This window comes from Pelodiscus sinensis, chromosome 3 (assembly GCF_049634645.1).
Source record: "Pelodiscus sinensis isolate JC-2024 chromosome 3, ASM4963464v1, whole genome shotgun sequence".
Lineage (NCBI taxonomy): Eukaryota > Metazoa > Chordata > Testudines > Trionychidae > Pelodiscus > Pelodiscus sinensis.
In genome coordinates this window covers 142,564,689-142,579,897 of record NC_134713.1, presented here as the reverse complement: position 1 = coordinate 142,579,897, position 15,209 = coordinate 142,564,689, and the positions used below count along the sequence as shown (strand labels likewise).

The 15,209-nt window shown below is 43.6% G+C and overlaps 1 protein-coding gene across 3 annotated transcripts in view; it reads right to left on the bottom strand.

The window, feature by feature from the left end:
- DNAH8 (dynein axonemal heavy chain 8) overlaps positions 1 to 15,209 on the bottom strand; it is a 615,913-nt gene that overhangs the window by 299,141 nt on the left and 301,563 nt on the right. For all 3 annotated transcript variants that reach the window (XM_075925079.1, XM_025186355.2, XM_025186358.2), the window contains 6 exons: positions 13,147 to 13,346; positions 12,656 to 12,809; positions 12,394 to 12,557; positions 1,217 to 1,319; positions 736 to 840; positions 274 to 435 (listed from right to left, as the gene is read on the bottom strand). In XM_075925079.1, the coding sequence (XP_075781194.1) occupies positions 274 to 435; positions 736 to 840; positions 1,217 to 1,319; positions 12,394 to 12,557; positions 12,656 to 12,809; positions 13,147 to 13,346 (888 nt within the window). The remainder of the gene's footprint in view (positions 1 to 273; positions 436 to 735; positions 841 to 1,216; positions 1,320 to 12,393; positions 12,558 to 12,655; positions 12,810 to 13,146; positions 13,347 to 15,209) is intronic.

The window sequence follows — 15,209 nt, the reverse complement described above, 5'->3', positions numbered from 1 at the left end:
ATCGGTCACCTGAGTGTCCACAACTCCCATGGAAGAGGATCATACTCGGCAATGAGTGATAGTCATCATCAGGGCTTGACAAACGGTGGCAAAACCTACTCACCAGCCCCTCACTGCGCATGTGCAAGACCTGCATTACGCATGCACGCGCCACCGGTGAACAGAGTGACCAGCTGAAATCTACTCCCTACGGGTGAGTAGATTCAGTGATTTGTCGAGCCCTGGTCATCATCATCATCGTCATATACATATATACACATACTCTGTTCTTACCTGTGCTGGGAAGTGATAAAGGAAGTTAAGCAATTGGTATCCTGGGTCACTAATTTGGTAAAATGCTGCCCTAATTACACAGTGTAATGAAGACTGCTGCATGCGCAACAAATCTAGCAACCAAAGTTCTACAGGTCCTTTTGCATTCACTGGAGTGTCCAACTGAAAAAATAAATATACGTTAAATGTACATAATTATATGTAGTTACCAAATCCCTATTGTTTACAACATAGTAATATATATTATACAGTTATGGTTTTGATTTTAAATATCAATAAATGTTGCCAAAAATGTTAAATTTAGTCTCAGAATTTTTTCAAATAATATAGTTAACTTAATTTAACCATATACTTGTGTGCATTCAACAAAAGAATGGTTTCTCACATAATAAAGTTACTGAAAAAATAAATAATGAAAATATTTAAATTAGTAATAGAATGATAAGAAATTAGCAGTATTACTGGAATTTTCTCTCCTTCTCTTGATACGACTGACAGTATTCGATCATAATCCTTTGTGTGAAACTGCACTTCATTTATATTGTCAGATACGGCAGGCAGATGTGGCTAGAAGGATAATTCAGAAAGAAATTAAATTTTAAAATGTAATATTAGCAGACATATTAGAAAATAGATATTGACTTCAGCCTACAAAGGAATTTCACAAATGGTGTTTTATACTGCACAGATTACATAGCAGGATTTCACAATGCACTAAATGTTAGGGAATTTAAGTTACTTTCTGTGTTTGCTTGTTTTAAAGTAAAATCTAAATTCCAAGGAGTAGCGGATAATCTTGTTTTGAATTGAGTTTGCAAGAAGAATTTAAGTTTAGAGTTCATTATTTGTTTTTTGCTTTTTGCATATTTTATTTATATGAATATTTCCTAGTATGCTAACAAAAAAAGCCTTCAAACTTTAAAATAGTCAACATAAGACTTACCTGAATGGTATGGGAATCACTTGCTTGTCCAAGAATTTCAAGAAGGACAGGATCAGAGATGAAGAAGAATCTGGGAAACAGCAGCCTTTTCTTCTCTAAGTATCTTAAATATTGTGCAAGATATTTGTTACAAAATTTATTCTGCATGAAATTGTGAATCAGACTGTAAAATACTGCAGCATTTTTTAAAAAATGGTTCTTCAACCTTCTTATACCTATAACTTTAGTGCTAAATTTAGAAAAAGAAGCACATGCTTGAGTATATCTTTATTTGGGATAACACTTTAAGCATATGCTTTCCCAAATCAGGGCTTAAAATACCAAAAACGATAGTTTACTGTCACAATACTATATGCCAGCAAACTAAATTAAATCACCATTTATAATCATGATTTAAATTAAAATCAGGGAATACTGGTTTAAGTAATTTATTTGGCTCCTGTTTTGTCTTTGTACTTTTCAGTTATTTTTCTTAAAAGAGAATAACTATATTGGTTTGTAACCATTAAAACATGATGCTATGCAACTAAACACAGCCTTTGCACTAAATTGGTGTTTCTTTTTTGCAGACCAGGAAGATATTGTATTTTACACACTTATTTAGGCAATTACAAAGTTTAACACATATTTATTCAAATTATTAATATTTATAGTTATATTATGTTAGTAAATGGCAAATAATACATTTGTTAATTACTAGATTAATTTTATTCTTTTAATTTTAATATTTACTTGATTAATTTTTTGTGTCAAGATGTATATGGATGGATTTTTTTGTGTCAAGCTGAAGTTCTGTTAATTTAAAAAAAATCATTTCAATTTGTTTATTAGTTGAATAAAATTTAACTGTGCTAGATAGATCAGAAAACACAACATTTATCATAACACGTTTTGTTTAATAAACTCATAAACAAAAAAGAATATTATCAGCAGTAAGTCAATTGATCTAATTACTTTTGGTCACCCAGACATTCAAGATTTTAAAATGAGTAGATCTTATACTCTCACCTCACTTTCATGTACAGTTTGGAAGAGAAAAAACAAATGTTTCTGCATTTTCAATACCAAATCAGCTTCTCATCTCTGAATGAACTTAGTCATTAAACTGCACTAGCTGAAAAAACTGAAATAAAAGAAAATATTCCTTCTTTGCCTACAGAAGTGGCTGCTTCTGTCAAAAGCTGTTTTGACACTTCAGCAAATTCTGATTGCAGAGGCTTAATGAGTAGTTTCCCTTAGTTCAGTAGCCTGCCTTTCTTTAATATTTCAGCTGCACAACAGATACTGCTTGAATAATTTTTATATATGTAAATGATTTTATTATAATATGAAGTTTAATTGTAAATGTTTTAGAAAGAAAAATGCATTTACATTAAAATATTTTTAATAAATGAATTTTTACACCCTGCTATGTGCTAATGCATAGAAAGGAAGAGTGCTTATCAATAACTATATGTAATTCTTTGAGTAAATAGTTTAGTATAGATTCTTGCTCTTCGGCACAAAAGGACCATTAGGATATGTCTATTCTGCAGTTAATGCCTTCAGATGGCCTGGGGCAGCTAACTTAGGCTACAGGGTTCAGGATTTAAAACTGTGGTGTAGATATTTGGGCTTAGGCTGGAGTCTGGGCTCTGGGATGTTCATCTCCCAAGGGGTTCCAGAGTTTGGGCTTCAGCTCTAAACCAAATGTATTCACCAAAATTTTATAGGTACACAGCCCAAGCCCTGGGACTCTGTCAGCTGACCCAGGCCAGCCATGGGTATTTAATTGCTGTATAGACATAACCTCAGGCTATGTCTACACTGCAGGCTTCTTGCTCAATAACTTTTTGCACAAAAGTTCTTGCACAAGAGCGCGTCCACACTGTCATGTGCTTTTCCACAAGAGATGTGCTTTTGTGCAAGAGTGTCCATGACAGTGTGGATGTTCTCTTGCACAAGAAAGCTTTGATGGCCATTTTAGCCATAGGGGTTTCTTGCACAAGAAACCCCTGTTGCCCATCCACACTGCCTTCTTGCACAAGAGCTCTTGTGCAAGAGGGCTTATTCCTCGTGGGGAGAGGAATAACTCTTGCGCATGAAGCCCCCTCTTCTGATGCTTTACTGTAAATTTACTTGCGCAAGAACACGCGTGTAGTGTAGACGCTCCACAAGTTTTTGTGCAAGCCTGCAGTGTAGACATAGCCTCAATGTTGAAAAGCTTCAGAGGCTGAGTTAGTCGTAACTGGAAAAACTTAAAAAAACAACAAAGAATCTAGCAGCACCTTAAAGATTAACAAAACATGCAGATGGTATCATAAGCCATCACATCATGATACCAGCTACATGTTTTGTTAGTCTTTAAGGTGCTGTTGACTATTCATTGTTTTTTAAGCTTTTCCTCAGTGTTGAAGTCAGAGACATATGGAAAGTTGTGACTATATCCACACTTGGAACTAGGAAGGTGATTCCGAGCTTGTGTAGAAATCCTTAAATTAGTTCTGATTAACTAGAGTATTAAAAATAGTAGTGTAGCTATGGCAGAATGGGTGGCATAGAGCAGCAGCATAGGCTAGTTATAGGTATATCTTATAGGGTCCAGGCAGATTTGCACTCAGAGGGTGTGTCTAGACTACACCTCTCTGTCGACAGAGAGATGTAGATTAGGCACATCAAAATTGCTAATGAAGCAGGGATTTAAATATCCTGCACTTCATTAGCATAAACATGGCCGCCGCTTTTTTTTTAACCGAGTTTTTTTGAAAAAAAATGGCAGTCTAGACGTGAATCTGTCGAAAATAAACCCTTTTTCGACAGATCTTGTAAATTTCATTTTTTGAGGAATACAGGATCTGTTGAAAAAGGGTTTATTTTCAACAGATCCATGTCTAGACTGCCATTTAAAAAAAAAAACAAAAACGCTGTTTCGAAAAAAAGCGGCGGACATGTTTATGCTAATGAGGCATGGGATATTTAAAACCCTGCTTCATTAGCAATTTCGATGTGCTTGATTTGCATCCCTCTGTCGACAGAGGGATGCAGTCTAAATGTAGCCCCAGTGGCTAGCTCATGTCATTGCTCACTGTTGCCCGTGATGTAGTTGCTAGACGTACTCTAGCTTCATGCAGCTAACATAAGGGTGTCTGTGAAAGTTGGAAATGTCACCTCCAGCTCCAAAACAGAAATTACTCACCCTATGCAGTAACGACAATTCTTTAAGGTGTCCAACCCCCCCCCCCTCCGCCATGGGTGCGCCACTGTTGGTGATGGAACATCCTGGAGCCACAGATCAAAGCTTTTTTGAGCAGTTGTCAGTGGGCCACATGTGTGGAGAGTGTCACTGCCACTCTTGCTTTGGCACCTTGCACTCATGGCCCAACCCCACCTTCAGTTCATCATCTATGCCCAAGTCACTAAGACTCTGAGTAGAGGGGAGGAAGGGAGGATTGTGGAGCTCCCATGGGGACCTCAAAGAACAATCATTACAGCACAGGGTGAGTAACTTCTTTTTTTCTTCAGGTAATGTCCCCATGTGTACTCCACTGTTGGAGACTACAAAGCAGTACTCGACATGAATGGTGGAGATTGGAGTCACTGCTTGGTGGCTGAAGATAAGGCTGCTGTAGCCATTGCCATATCCGTTGCCAGTTGAGGCACTATGGCATAGTGCCTGGCAAAGGTGTGGTCTGATGACCTTGGCTGCTCAGTAAATGTCCTTAATGGCCACGTTGCTTAGAAAAGCCATGGAGGTTGCAGTAGCATGGGTGGAATGTGCCTTTGAGGGGACTGTGAATGGTTTGTTGTGGAGAAATGGCACCGCAGAATACATGATGATATCCATCTGAGGATACATTGCGCGAAAATTGTTGTGCCCTTGGAATGTGCTGCAATGGATAGGAAGAGGTGTAGCGACTTCTGGAATGATTGTGTCTTATCTATATGAAAGGCCAGAGCGAATGTGCAGGGCATGTAGCATAGCGTCCTTGGGGGATGCATGAGATTTGGGGAAAAATGTTGGTAATACTATGGACTCATTGACATGGAATGCCATGCTGACCTTGGGTAGAAATGTTGGGTGCAGTTGGAAGGTCACTTTGTCCTTGTGAAGATCATATACGGTGGTTCAACCATCAGGGCTCTTATCTCGCTAACCCTCCTTACCGAGGTAATAACTGTCAAGAATAGCACTTTCATTAGAAGGAATGAAAGTGAGCAAGTCACCATGGAGTTGAAGGTAGGTCTCATGAGATAGTCTAGAACCAACTTCAAGTCCCAGGTAGGGGCTGGAGCTCTATGCAGAGGGTAGAGATTCTGAAGACCTATCAGTAACCTCCTTGTAATGGGGTGTGCATAGATGGATAATCAGTTTATCCATTTGTGGAAGGCCGTTATTGCTGCAAGGAGTATCTTGAGAGAGGAGATTGATGAGTCTCCAGTTTCAAAGTGGTATATGTAGTCAAGGATACAACGAAGTGGTACATTGTGAGGATCAATTTGCACCTGCTGACACCAAGAGGAGAACCGCTTCCATTTCTGCAGGTAAGTGGCACTGGTGGACGGCCTCCTGCTGTGTAGAAGAACAGTTCTCACTTGTTCTGAACATAGGGATTATGATCTGTGGAACCAGAGATGAGACAAGCCTGTAGGTGAAGAGTATGGGGTTGCACGTAAAGCAGTTTGCCCCCAACCTGGAAGAGGAGGTCGTGACGGGATGAAAGAGAATAAGGTGGTGCTATGAATATTGAATGTAGGTATGGAATCCAGGTTTGTCTGGACCAGGATGGGGCTATTGAAATTACTTGAGCTCTTGCAATCTGGATCTTGCATAGGTTTCTGGGAATAAAAGGGATGCGAGGGAAGGTGTGTAGCACCTCATTACAGTGGATCAAGAATGCATTGCCCCAGGATCCCTTGCCCAGTACCGCTCGGGAGCAGAAGTGGGGGCACCTGGCATTGTTGGGGATTGCAAAGAGATCTATTGATGGATACCCGCAGCAGCAAAAGATGGAGGCAGGCACTGCTGAGTGTTTTTCCCACTCATGGTCAATAGAAAAAGTGCGGCTTGGAGAGTCCACCCTGACATTCACCGCAGGTAAGTAGGATGCTTTGAGGGTTATTTTGTGATGAATACACCAGTTCCAAAGGTGCATTGCTTCTGCATAGAGGGATCTGGAGCAGGCCCCTCTCTGGTTGTTTATATAAAACAGTGTCATCATGTTGTCCATAAGTATATGAACAACATGGCTGGTGATGATGGTGGTGAAGTAGCTGCAAGCATTTCTCATGGCCCTGATTTTGAGAAGGTTGATATGCAGTGCATTTTCAGGTGGCACCTATCTGCTCTGAACAACGTGCTGGTGCAGCTTTATGCCCCAACCAAGGAAAGAGGCATTGGTAGTGATCTGTACTGATGGTTCGGGTTGGTAAAAGGGTACACCTGCTAGGAGATTGCTGTGTAGTGGCCACCATTTCAATGAGTATATTACCTTCTTGGGAATAGTGACCTGTTTGTGTAGGGGATGATGAGACGGCTCATAGACTGATACTATCCAGTGCTATTGGGCATGGAAATGAAGGTATGCATATTGGACAACGTAAGTAGTGGCATCCACGTGGGCCATCAATTAGAGGCAGGAAAGTATTGTAGTGGAAGGACTCATGGATAATATGGCTATGAGAACTCATAGCGCAGTGAAGAGGTGATGTGGAAGATAGGCTCAGGCCGCTAATGAATCAAGATGGGCCCTAATGAACTCTATACACTGTGCAGGATCCAGGACTGATTTTTGTTCATTTATCAGGTGGCCCAGATGACTGAACAGATGACTGGTTTTTAAGACCATGCTGGTTGTTTCCACATGGGTCTGTGGAAACAGTCATCTGTTTCCGTCATAAGGCAGTCATCTAATGATGGAAAAATGATGACCCCCCTGGTACCGGAGGTGGGCTGTGACTGCAGCAAAGACCTTTGAAAAGACCTGGGGTGGGGGGCGGAGGACAGTCCAAAAGGTAGAACCCTGTACTGGAAGTGGTCAGTGCCTACAATGAATTGAAGGTACTGTCTGTGTGATGGGTGTATGGCAATGTGAAAATATGCCTTCTTAGGTCAAGGGCTGCAAACCAGTCACCTTCATCCAATGCCATTATAATTGAAGCCAGTGTTACCATCTTAAATAATTGTTTCTGCAGGAATTTGTTTAGCTTCTAGAGATCCAGTATGGATCCTCAATCCCCTGTGTGCTTCTGATTCAGGAAATGTTGGAGTAAAATCCTCTTCCCCAAAATGCTTGTGTGGGACCCTCTCTATTCCCTCTCGATGTAGGAGGTGATTGATTTAATTTCTGAGAAGAGTTTTGTGGGAGGGGTCCCTGAAGAGGGATGGGGAACGGGAGAGGGAAGCGATATGAAGGGGATGTCATATCCTGTGCGGATGATTTCTAGCACCCACTGATCTGATGTTATAGAGTCCCATTGGTGGTAAAAGGGATGTAGTCTGTGGATGAACAGATGGTGCTGGCTTGTTGGCAGTGGATGGATGGGGAGGTCGGGCAGACCCTCAAACAACTTTTCAAATCTGCTGCTTAGTTGCTTGGGAACCCAAGGAGCAAGACTGAGGTGGGTGCTTTCTCCGGGGTTGTTGCCTGGACCGGTTGTACTCATAAGGTTCCTGCTTTGTGCAGTTGTAATAACTATCTTTTTTTCTGTTATATGGAGTATAATGTTTTCAATGTTATGGAGGGGTATACATGCTGAGTGTTCGAAGTGTGATTTGGGAATCCTTGCTGCTATGCAGGTCCTCATCCATATTAGCTTCAAAGAGGCTGTGCTTATTGAAGGGGAGGTCCTCCACCTTTGACTGGAGCTTTTTAGGCACTCCCACTGATAAAAGCCATGAGGCTTTTCTCATTACCATTGCTGTGGCAGTTGCTCTAGCTGCTGTATCAGCTATGTCTATTGAGGAGAGCAGAGCTGTATGGACAATGGCATGTCCTTCATGAATAACTGGTTTGAGTATGGGTTTTTTAGAGTCTGGGAGATGTTCCATGAGCTCAGTAACTTTGGAATAGTTATCGAAGACATGGTTCGGCAGCAGTATGGAACAGTTAGCAATTCTTAGCTGTAATGTACTCAAAGAGTATACCTTTCTTCCAAATAGGTCTAACTTTTTGTGCTCCTTGTCATTAGGTACTGGTCTGGACTAAGGAGCTTTTGCATGGTGATTGGCAGTGTCCATAACCAAGGAATTTAGTTGTGGTTATGAGAAAAGGAAATCTAAGTCTTTTGGAGGGACAAAGTATTTCCTGTTGGCCTTCTTGCATGTTGGTTGAATGAATACAAGTGGGCATTTGCCAAATTTCATTTGAGATTTCCATGATGGCCTCTTCGATGGCCTCTTCAATCTTTCCCTGAGAGGAAGGGCAGTTGTTACTGAGGAGGCAGTGTTGTTTTCCTTGACCTACTGTAGACAAACATCTTGACTCACAGCTACCTTCTTGAAAAGCTCTTGGAATTGGTTCAAATCATCTGTAGGGTGGGTATCTTCTGAAATTACAGCCTCATCAGGGGATGATGATGAGTTATCGGTAGGGCGGTCCCTTGGGTTTAGGATTTCAGTTGTTCATCCAGGATTTGACCCTCCTCCTCCTCTACAGTTTTTGGGATGGTATGGGAGAGCAAGGGTGGAGTAGACAGAGCTATGGATTATCTTCTACTGGGACCCCAGAGCTCCCATGGCAACCAGCAGGGAGGGTAGTGGGGTGAAGGATATGGCCGTTCCAAGTACCACGATGGGTATCGTGGTCTGTCATGATAGTAGTAGAGATGACAAGAAGTAGTAGGGGAGGAGTGCTATGATGAGAAAACACTCCTCTGGTAGTCTTCAGCAAAGGCCGCATGCTCAGAAAGTACAGGAGGCCTCATATATCATGGGGATGCACATGGTGAGAACAGCATTGGGGAAACCTCCCTGGAGAGAGTGGGGGAAGCATGCTGTCTGCCGCTTATCTCAGGTGCTGGTGAGATGTGGTGTGCCTGACTCCTGTCCTGGTGAGCGGAATAGGGGGCAGCATTGACTCCAGTGCTGATAAGCAGGGGTTCAGTGTGTGCCCTTTGGGTGTGGGCTGTTTAGCTGACAGTGCCATTTTTCTCAGTGCCGCATCTTTAAATATCGCCGGCACCAGCATGGGTGCTTGCCAATTAGAGCCCTCCAGTGCTGATACTGATCTCATTGGCACCAACGTTATGTGAGTTGCCACAGTAGCGATGCCAGGTTGTGACCTAGGCTCTGAGGTGCCAGAGGTGTCTGGTGTATCCCCTTTGCTCACCCTGGGAGACAAGGTGCGGGGTGGCAATGATCTTGTTGGGGAGGGTTTCTTTTCTGACCTCTTATGAGGTAGCGGGGAGGCAGCCCTTTTCCTAGGAGCCTGTCTGGTGGCAGAGAAGATTGAGAGTCCTCATTACACTGAATAGCCTTCTCGAATAAGATCTTGTGGAGCTGGGGCTCCCTCTCTATTCTAGCTCTGGCAATGAGGCTGCAGAATGATTGCATTTTGGGGGCACATGAGCTTCCCCTAAGCAGTGTATGCAGGCTGAATGTATGTCTGAGACAGGCACTGGCTCATGGCATGTCTCACATTTCTTAAAGCCTGGCAAGACTGGCATTACGGAGTCTGTGTGAGGCTCGAGCGTTGTTGAAGTATCAATTGCCTGGATTGTCAGTCTGCACTTCTTATCTTCTTTTGCCTCCCTCCTTGATTTTTCTATGGGTTTTTTTTTAACAAGGGGAGGGAGGGGAGGGTAAAAGTGCTATTTGGCTTCTTGAAGAAGCAAATACAGGCACTGCTGGCAACTCCATTAGAAACAGACAAGATTTTTTTAAAAAAAATTTAAGGAATCAAACGATGAACAGCTAACAACAAAAAAACCTGAGGAAAAGGTAAGAATATCTAGACTATCTCCATGAGCAGAATGAAAGGCTGAGGAGAACAAAGAGCTCTGTCTGTGACCAAAGGTGGTAAATGAAGAACTGAAGGGGCGAGGGTCTGGTCATGTGTGCAGGGTGCTGAAGTGAGAGCACTGCAAGCCTGCTGACAACTGCTCAAAAAATCTCTGATCTGTGGATCTGGTATGTTCCATCACTAACAGTGGAGCATCCATGGGGACATCACCCAAATAGTATAAACTTATCCCATAGATGCTGGCAACAAATAATATTCAGAACAGGCTCACAGGCCCCAGTTCATCAAATTATTTAAACTTATTTTAGGACTTCAGAAGCTAAAGCTCTGTGTCCATTCAATTCGGGTACGTCTACACTACAGCGTTAATTAGAGTTAACTTAATTTGAAATAGTTAATTCAAATTAATTAAGCTAATTTGAATTAACGCATCTACACACAAAACCTATTTCAAAATAGCGTATTGCTATTTCGAAATAGCGTATTGCTATTAGCACGTCCACACTGAGTGGACCCTGAACCAAAGTTAAGGCTGGTCTGAACGATTGCTGGCAGGGCATCAGGTTAGGACTTAGTGTGTGGGGCTGCTGCCGGAGACTAACTGAACTCCATGTTTAAAGGAACCCTACCCCCACCCCGGACAGACAGTTCTTAGGGTTCCCTGCTTGCTTGTCTACCTCGATGAGGGACAGCAAAGCAGTCCTGTCTTGGAGTGCCCTGAGTGCCTGCACTCGGGACACCACAGCACTCGGCCACATGGAGCCAGAGCTGCCTCTGGGCATGCTGGTGCATCTCGTGGGGTCATTGCCATCAGCCCAGCTGCACTTGCTGCAGGCTGCCTTCCAAGGGGTTCATCGGGGAGCGGTCAGGATCCAGGAGGCCCTGAGGGAGAGCGTCCACCATCTCAGAGCCACCCCAGTCCTCCCTACTGGGGGCTCATGCCTCATTCCTCCCTGATGTGCTTCCACTTACCCCTCCCTAGCCCCCTTCCTGATGTCAAATAAAAGACACATTTTTTCATAAACACAAACTGTCTTTATTTAACAAAACTGGGGGGGGGAGGATGAACCTCTGGGGAGACTGGGAAAAGGAGGTGGGAGTGGGGAAAAGAGAGGGTGGGAGAGGGGAGGGGAGGGGAAACCTGGGAGGAGGGAGTTGGGAGGGGGAAGCAGGGGAAGAACGGGGAGGGGAAGGTCAGGGCCCAGGGTTGGGGGAGGGACCAACTTGATTTTCATGCAAACCTGCTCCTGGATTCGCATGTGGCCTTTGATGGCCAGGCTGGCAGCTTTCCTACCATAGACAGCCACGTTCCTCCATCTAGTGCGAAGATCATGGACATTGGGTGCATCCCCCCAAACCTGAATAAGGTCCATGATCTCCACCCTGGACCAGGAAGGTGCCCGCCTTCTCCGGCCCCTGTCAGGCTTCTGGGAGCTGGCAGACTGCTCCTGGGGAGCGGTGGAGGGCTGGCTGCCAGTGGCTTGCTGGCCCCTGGGTCAGGGGCCCCGGTGGCCACTGCTGGCTCTGGGCTGGCAGGCTTGGAGCTGGCACAGGCACTGTGGCCAGGGTCTACCCCTTTAATGGCTCCAGGGCTCGGGGAGAGGAGAATAAGTTTTCCTGGTTGTGCCCAGAGTGGCCACCCGGGCTCCCTGGGAAGGGCTGGATGTCCCCTATTTCGAATTAAGTGTCTAAACAGCACTTAATTCAAAATAGCTATTTCGAATTTGGCATTACCGCTCGTAGAATGAGGTTTACCAAATTCGAATTAAGTGCTCCACTATTTCAAATTAATTTCAAAATAGCGGTTTGCATGTATAGACGCTATTAAAGTTAATTTGAAATAACAGCTGTTATTTCGAATTAACTTTGCAGTGTAGACATACCCTTCCTTATATCAGAATTGTATAAAGTACATCTAAGAAGTGGGAAGATAGTTTGGAAGACTAAGTCTATCTGAAGAATTATGCTTACTGTTGTAAAACTTTCTCCTTTGAATGTTACTAGTGCATATTCATATTCTTGGAGATTATCTAGCCATAACTATTGCCTAAGAAGTTTTGAATATAAATAATTAAATGAAGATTTCAGTACTACTCTCAGAGTACAATATACCAGTGTATGTGACAACCTTATTAACTAACTTCTATTTTAATACTTTTAACTGTTTGACTGGTAATTAAATTAAAACATTACTGACTTTATATATTTATGATAATCTATATTTAAAAAAATTCTTACCCTGTAAGTGACTTCTGACACACCTCCAACTGTTCATGTAAATGAGGCAGAAGTTGTCCCATAGTCTCATCTCCAACACAGCAGTTAATAACATTAGGATTCTCATGAGCTCGTTGCATTATTTTTATCCATGATTTGTCAATGTTCTGAAAACGTTTTGCTTCCTAAACATAATTTAATCAACACGGTAATACCATCTCTTGTAAACTGTTATTTAGATAAGTTTTTAGAATATAAATATGAATAACTATTATAGATTTACCTGTGGTAACTGCTTTGCAATATCTCCCCCTACAAAAACGGCTTCAAGATAAACCCATAGGTTTTGCACCACCAACCACTCTTCAATGATATCACTGGACGTGCTCAGTTTGAATACCCAGTTCTGAATATCTTTTTTAAATGGTGTATTATATCTAAAACCAGGGATGAGAAACAAGAATAACTTTAAAGTATAATATTTGCAGAGGGAGTGAAATAAAACAGACAGCAAAAATGAGCTCTTAAAAATGAATAAATACATTTTAGTTTATTTAATATATCAAGAGAGTAGATTGCTGTAGATGTGTGAACTGCGAGAAGTTATCTGCAGTAACATTATTAATACACCAACATCCAAACAAAACAGTAACATTTCATCCATGTTTATTGCCAAATAAGTTTCAGTCTAGTAATAAGGTTGCTAACTTAATTATAATGCTTATCACCATGTACAAAATTTAGCAAATCCACAAAAAATCTCTTAAGAATTACCTATTACTAAGTAAAGAGCCCAAGATCATTAAACTGTCCTCCATAAGTGTAATAATCTCTGCTGATTCAGCTCCCTTTAACAGTAGCTCTCCTCTTGCTTTAAATGCTGAAAAACTCAAATTCTGGCCTCCCCAACTTTCAATTATCTGAGACAATTTAGCTTCAATATCCTTTTCCTTTATAGCAGATATGCAGATATCCTGAAAAGTAAAAAAAATAAAAAATCAAAAAAATGTTTAATCTTCATTCTCTAAGGCTATGTCTAGATTGCAAGCCTCTTTCGAAAGAGGCTTTTTCAAAAGATACTTTCGAAAAAGCCTCTTTCGAAAAAGCGCGTCTAGACTACAATATGCGGATCGGAAAATCGATCCGCTTTTTCGAAAAAGAGCGTCCTGACTGCTGGACGCTCTTCTGAAATTAAAAGCCACCCGGAACTGCTTCTGCCAGGACATGGGGGCAGCATTTTCTTCCGGGTGCTGCTGCCTGCCCTTTGCAGAGACGCGTGGCTAAAGGGACACCCCTGAACACCCGTTGCTCTGCTTCTGCAGCTGCCATTGCTGTCCCTGTAGGAGGTAAGCAAGGCATTGCAGTGCTGGTTTGGAGTGCTCAGCTTCCTGGGACACCCCAGCAGGTTTTTGTGTGGAGGTTTTTCTGTTTGAGACCCATTTTTTTTGGCATGGAGCCAGAGCTGTCCCTGGGCAGACATGCCATCATACTGCAAGTGTTGCTGCATCTGCATGAGACAGTCATGAGGCTACTTCCCCATCTGGACCCAGACCAGAGGTATGAAGGGATCGTCTGTCATGCAGCCCCACTGCCCTTGCCTCCAAACTTCTTTGTGGACAGGCGTTTTTGGAGGCTTGACACCAGCTCTGACTGGTGGGACAGGCTCGTTATGGAGATCTGGGATGACCAAGAGTGGCTACGCAACTTCCGGGAGCTGTGTACCTGGCTCGCCCCTGCTCTGCAATGGCAAGAAACCCACCTGCGGCCCGCTATCCCCGTGGAAAAGAGGGTCGCCATTGCCCTCTGGAAGCTGGTAACCCCTGACAGCTACCGCTCCGTGGGACACCAATTTGGAGTGGGCAGGTCTACTGTTGGATACATCCTGATGGAGGTAAGTCATTGTCTGGGGACAGTCACAGTTTGGGGTGGGGGGAAGGAAGACTGTCAGGAAGGGCAAAGTGGAGTGTGAGTGGGAGGGAGCTCCTCCACTCACCCTGAACTGCTGGGAGTTCGTGAACGAGGAGTAACGGTAGTTCGGAATAGGAAGCCTAGTCTGAACTACCTAGTCCGTGCCGCGTGTAGCCACGCGGCACGGAATCCGCACTAGCGGACATTTAAAAATGGCGGCGCCCGGCAAGATGCAAATGAAGCCCGGGAAATTCAAATCCCGGGCTTTATTTGCAACTCCGGTTGCCTACATTACCACCCTAGTTCGAACTAGGGTGGTAGTATAGACATACCCCCAGGGAATAGTGAGGCCTGTTAATCACCTCCGGTCAGCACATTTCAGGCTGGAGCCCCTGCTGACCCAGCAGCCAATCGCACTGCTACTGCTAGGGCCCTGAGTTGGGACGCAGTGGAGCGAACGGGCCTGTGTCTCCTCTGCCCCCACCTACTGGATGGCAGTCTCCCCCTCTGCGCCACTGCAGGTAAGCAACCTGCATTCCTTCTGAGCAAGGAGACAAACTACTGCCTACTGTTTAACTGTTTATGTTTGCTGCCCCACTCTACACCAGGTCCAGGCGCCTCTACTAACAGGGTTGTATACTGCCCCGCCCTGTCCTATGGTCAGGGCCTCCTCGACTTTGTTTGCTGCCTGCCTGAAACAAGGACAGGCCCCCTTTCCCTTCCTTTCCCCCCACCTCTTGCCAAACTGTTAACCTGATATATGTGGCCTTTCCCTGAAATAGGGCTAGGGCCCTTTTTTGAACTATGAGACTGCATTTGTTTGTTGCCCCGCACCGACTGAGGGCTGGGCACCTGGACTAACTGTTTGTTTGCTGCCCTGCCCTGCACCAGGGTGAGGGCCCCCTGACTGGGTGTGTATTGCTCCTGCT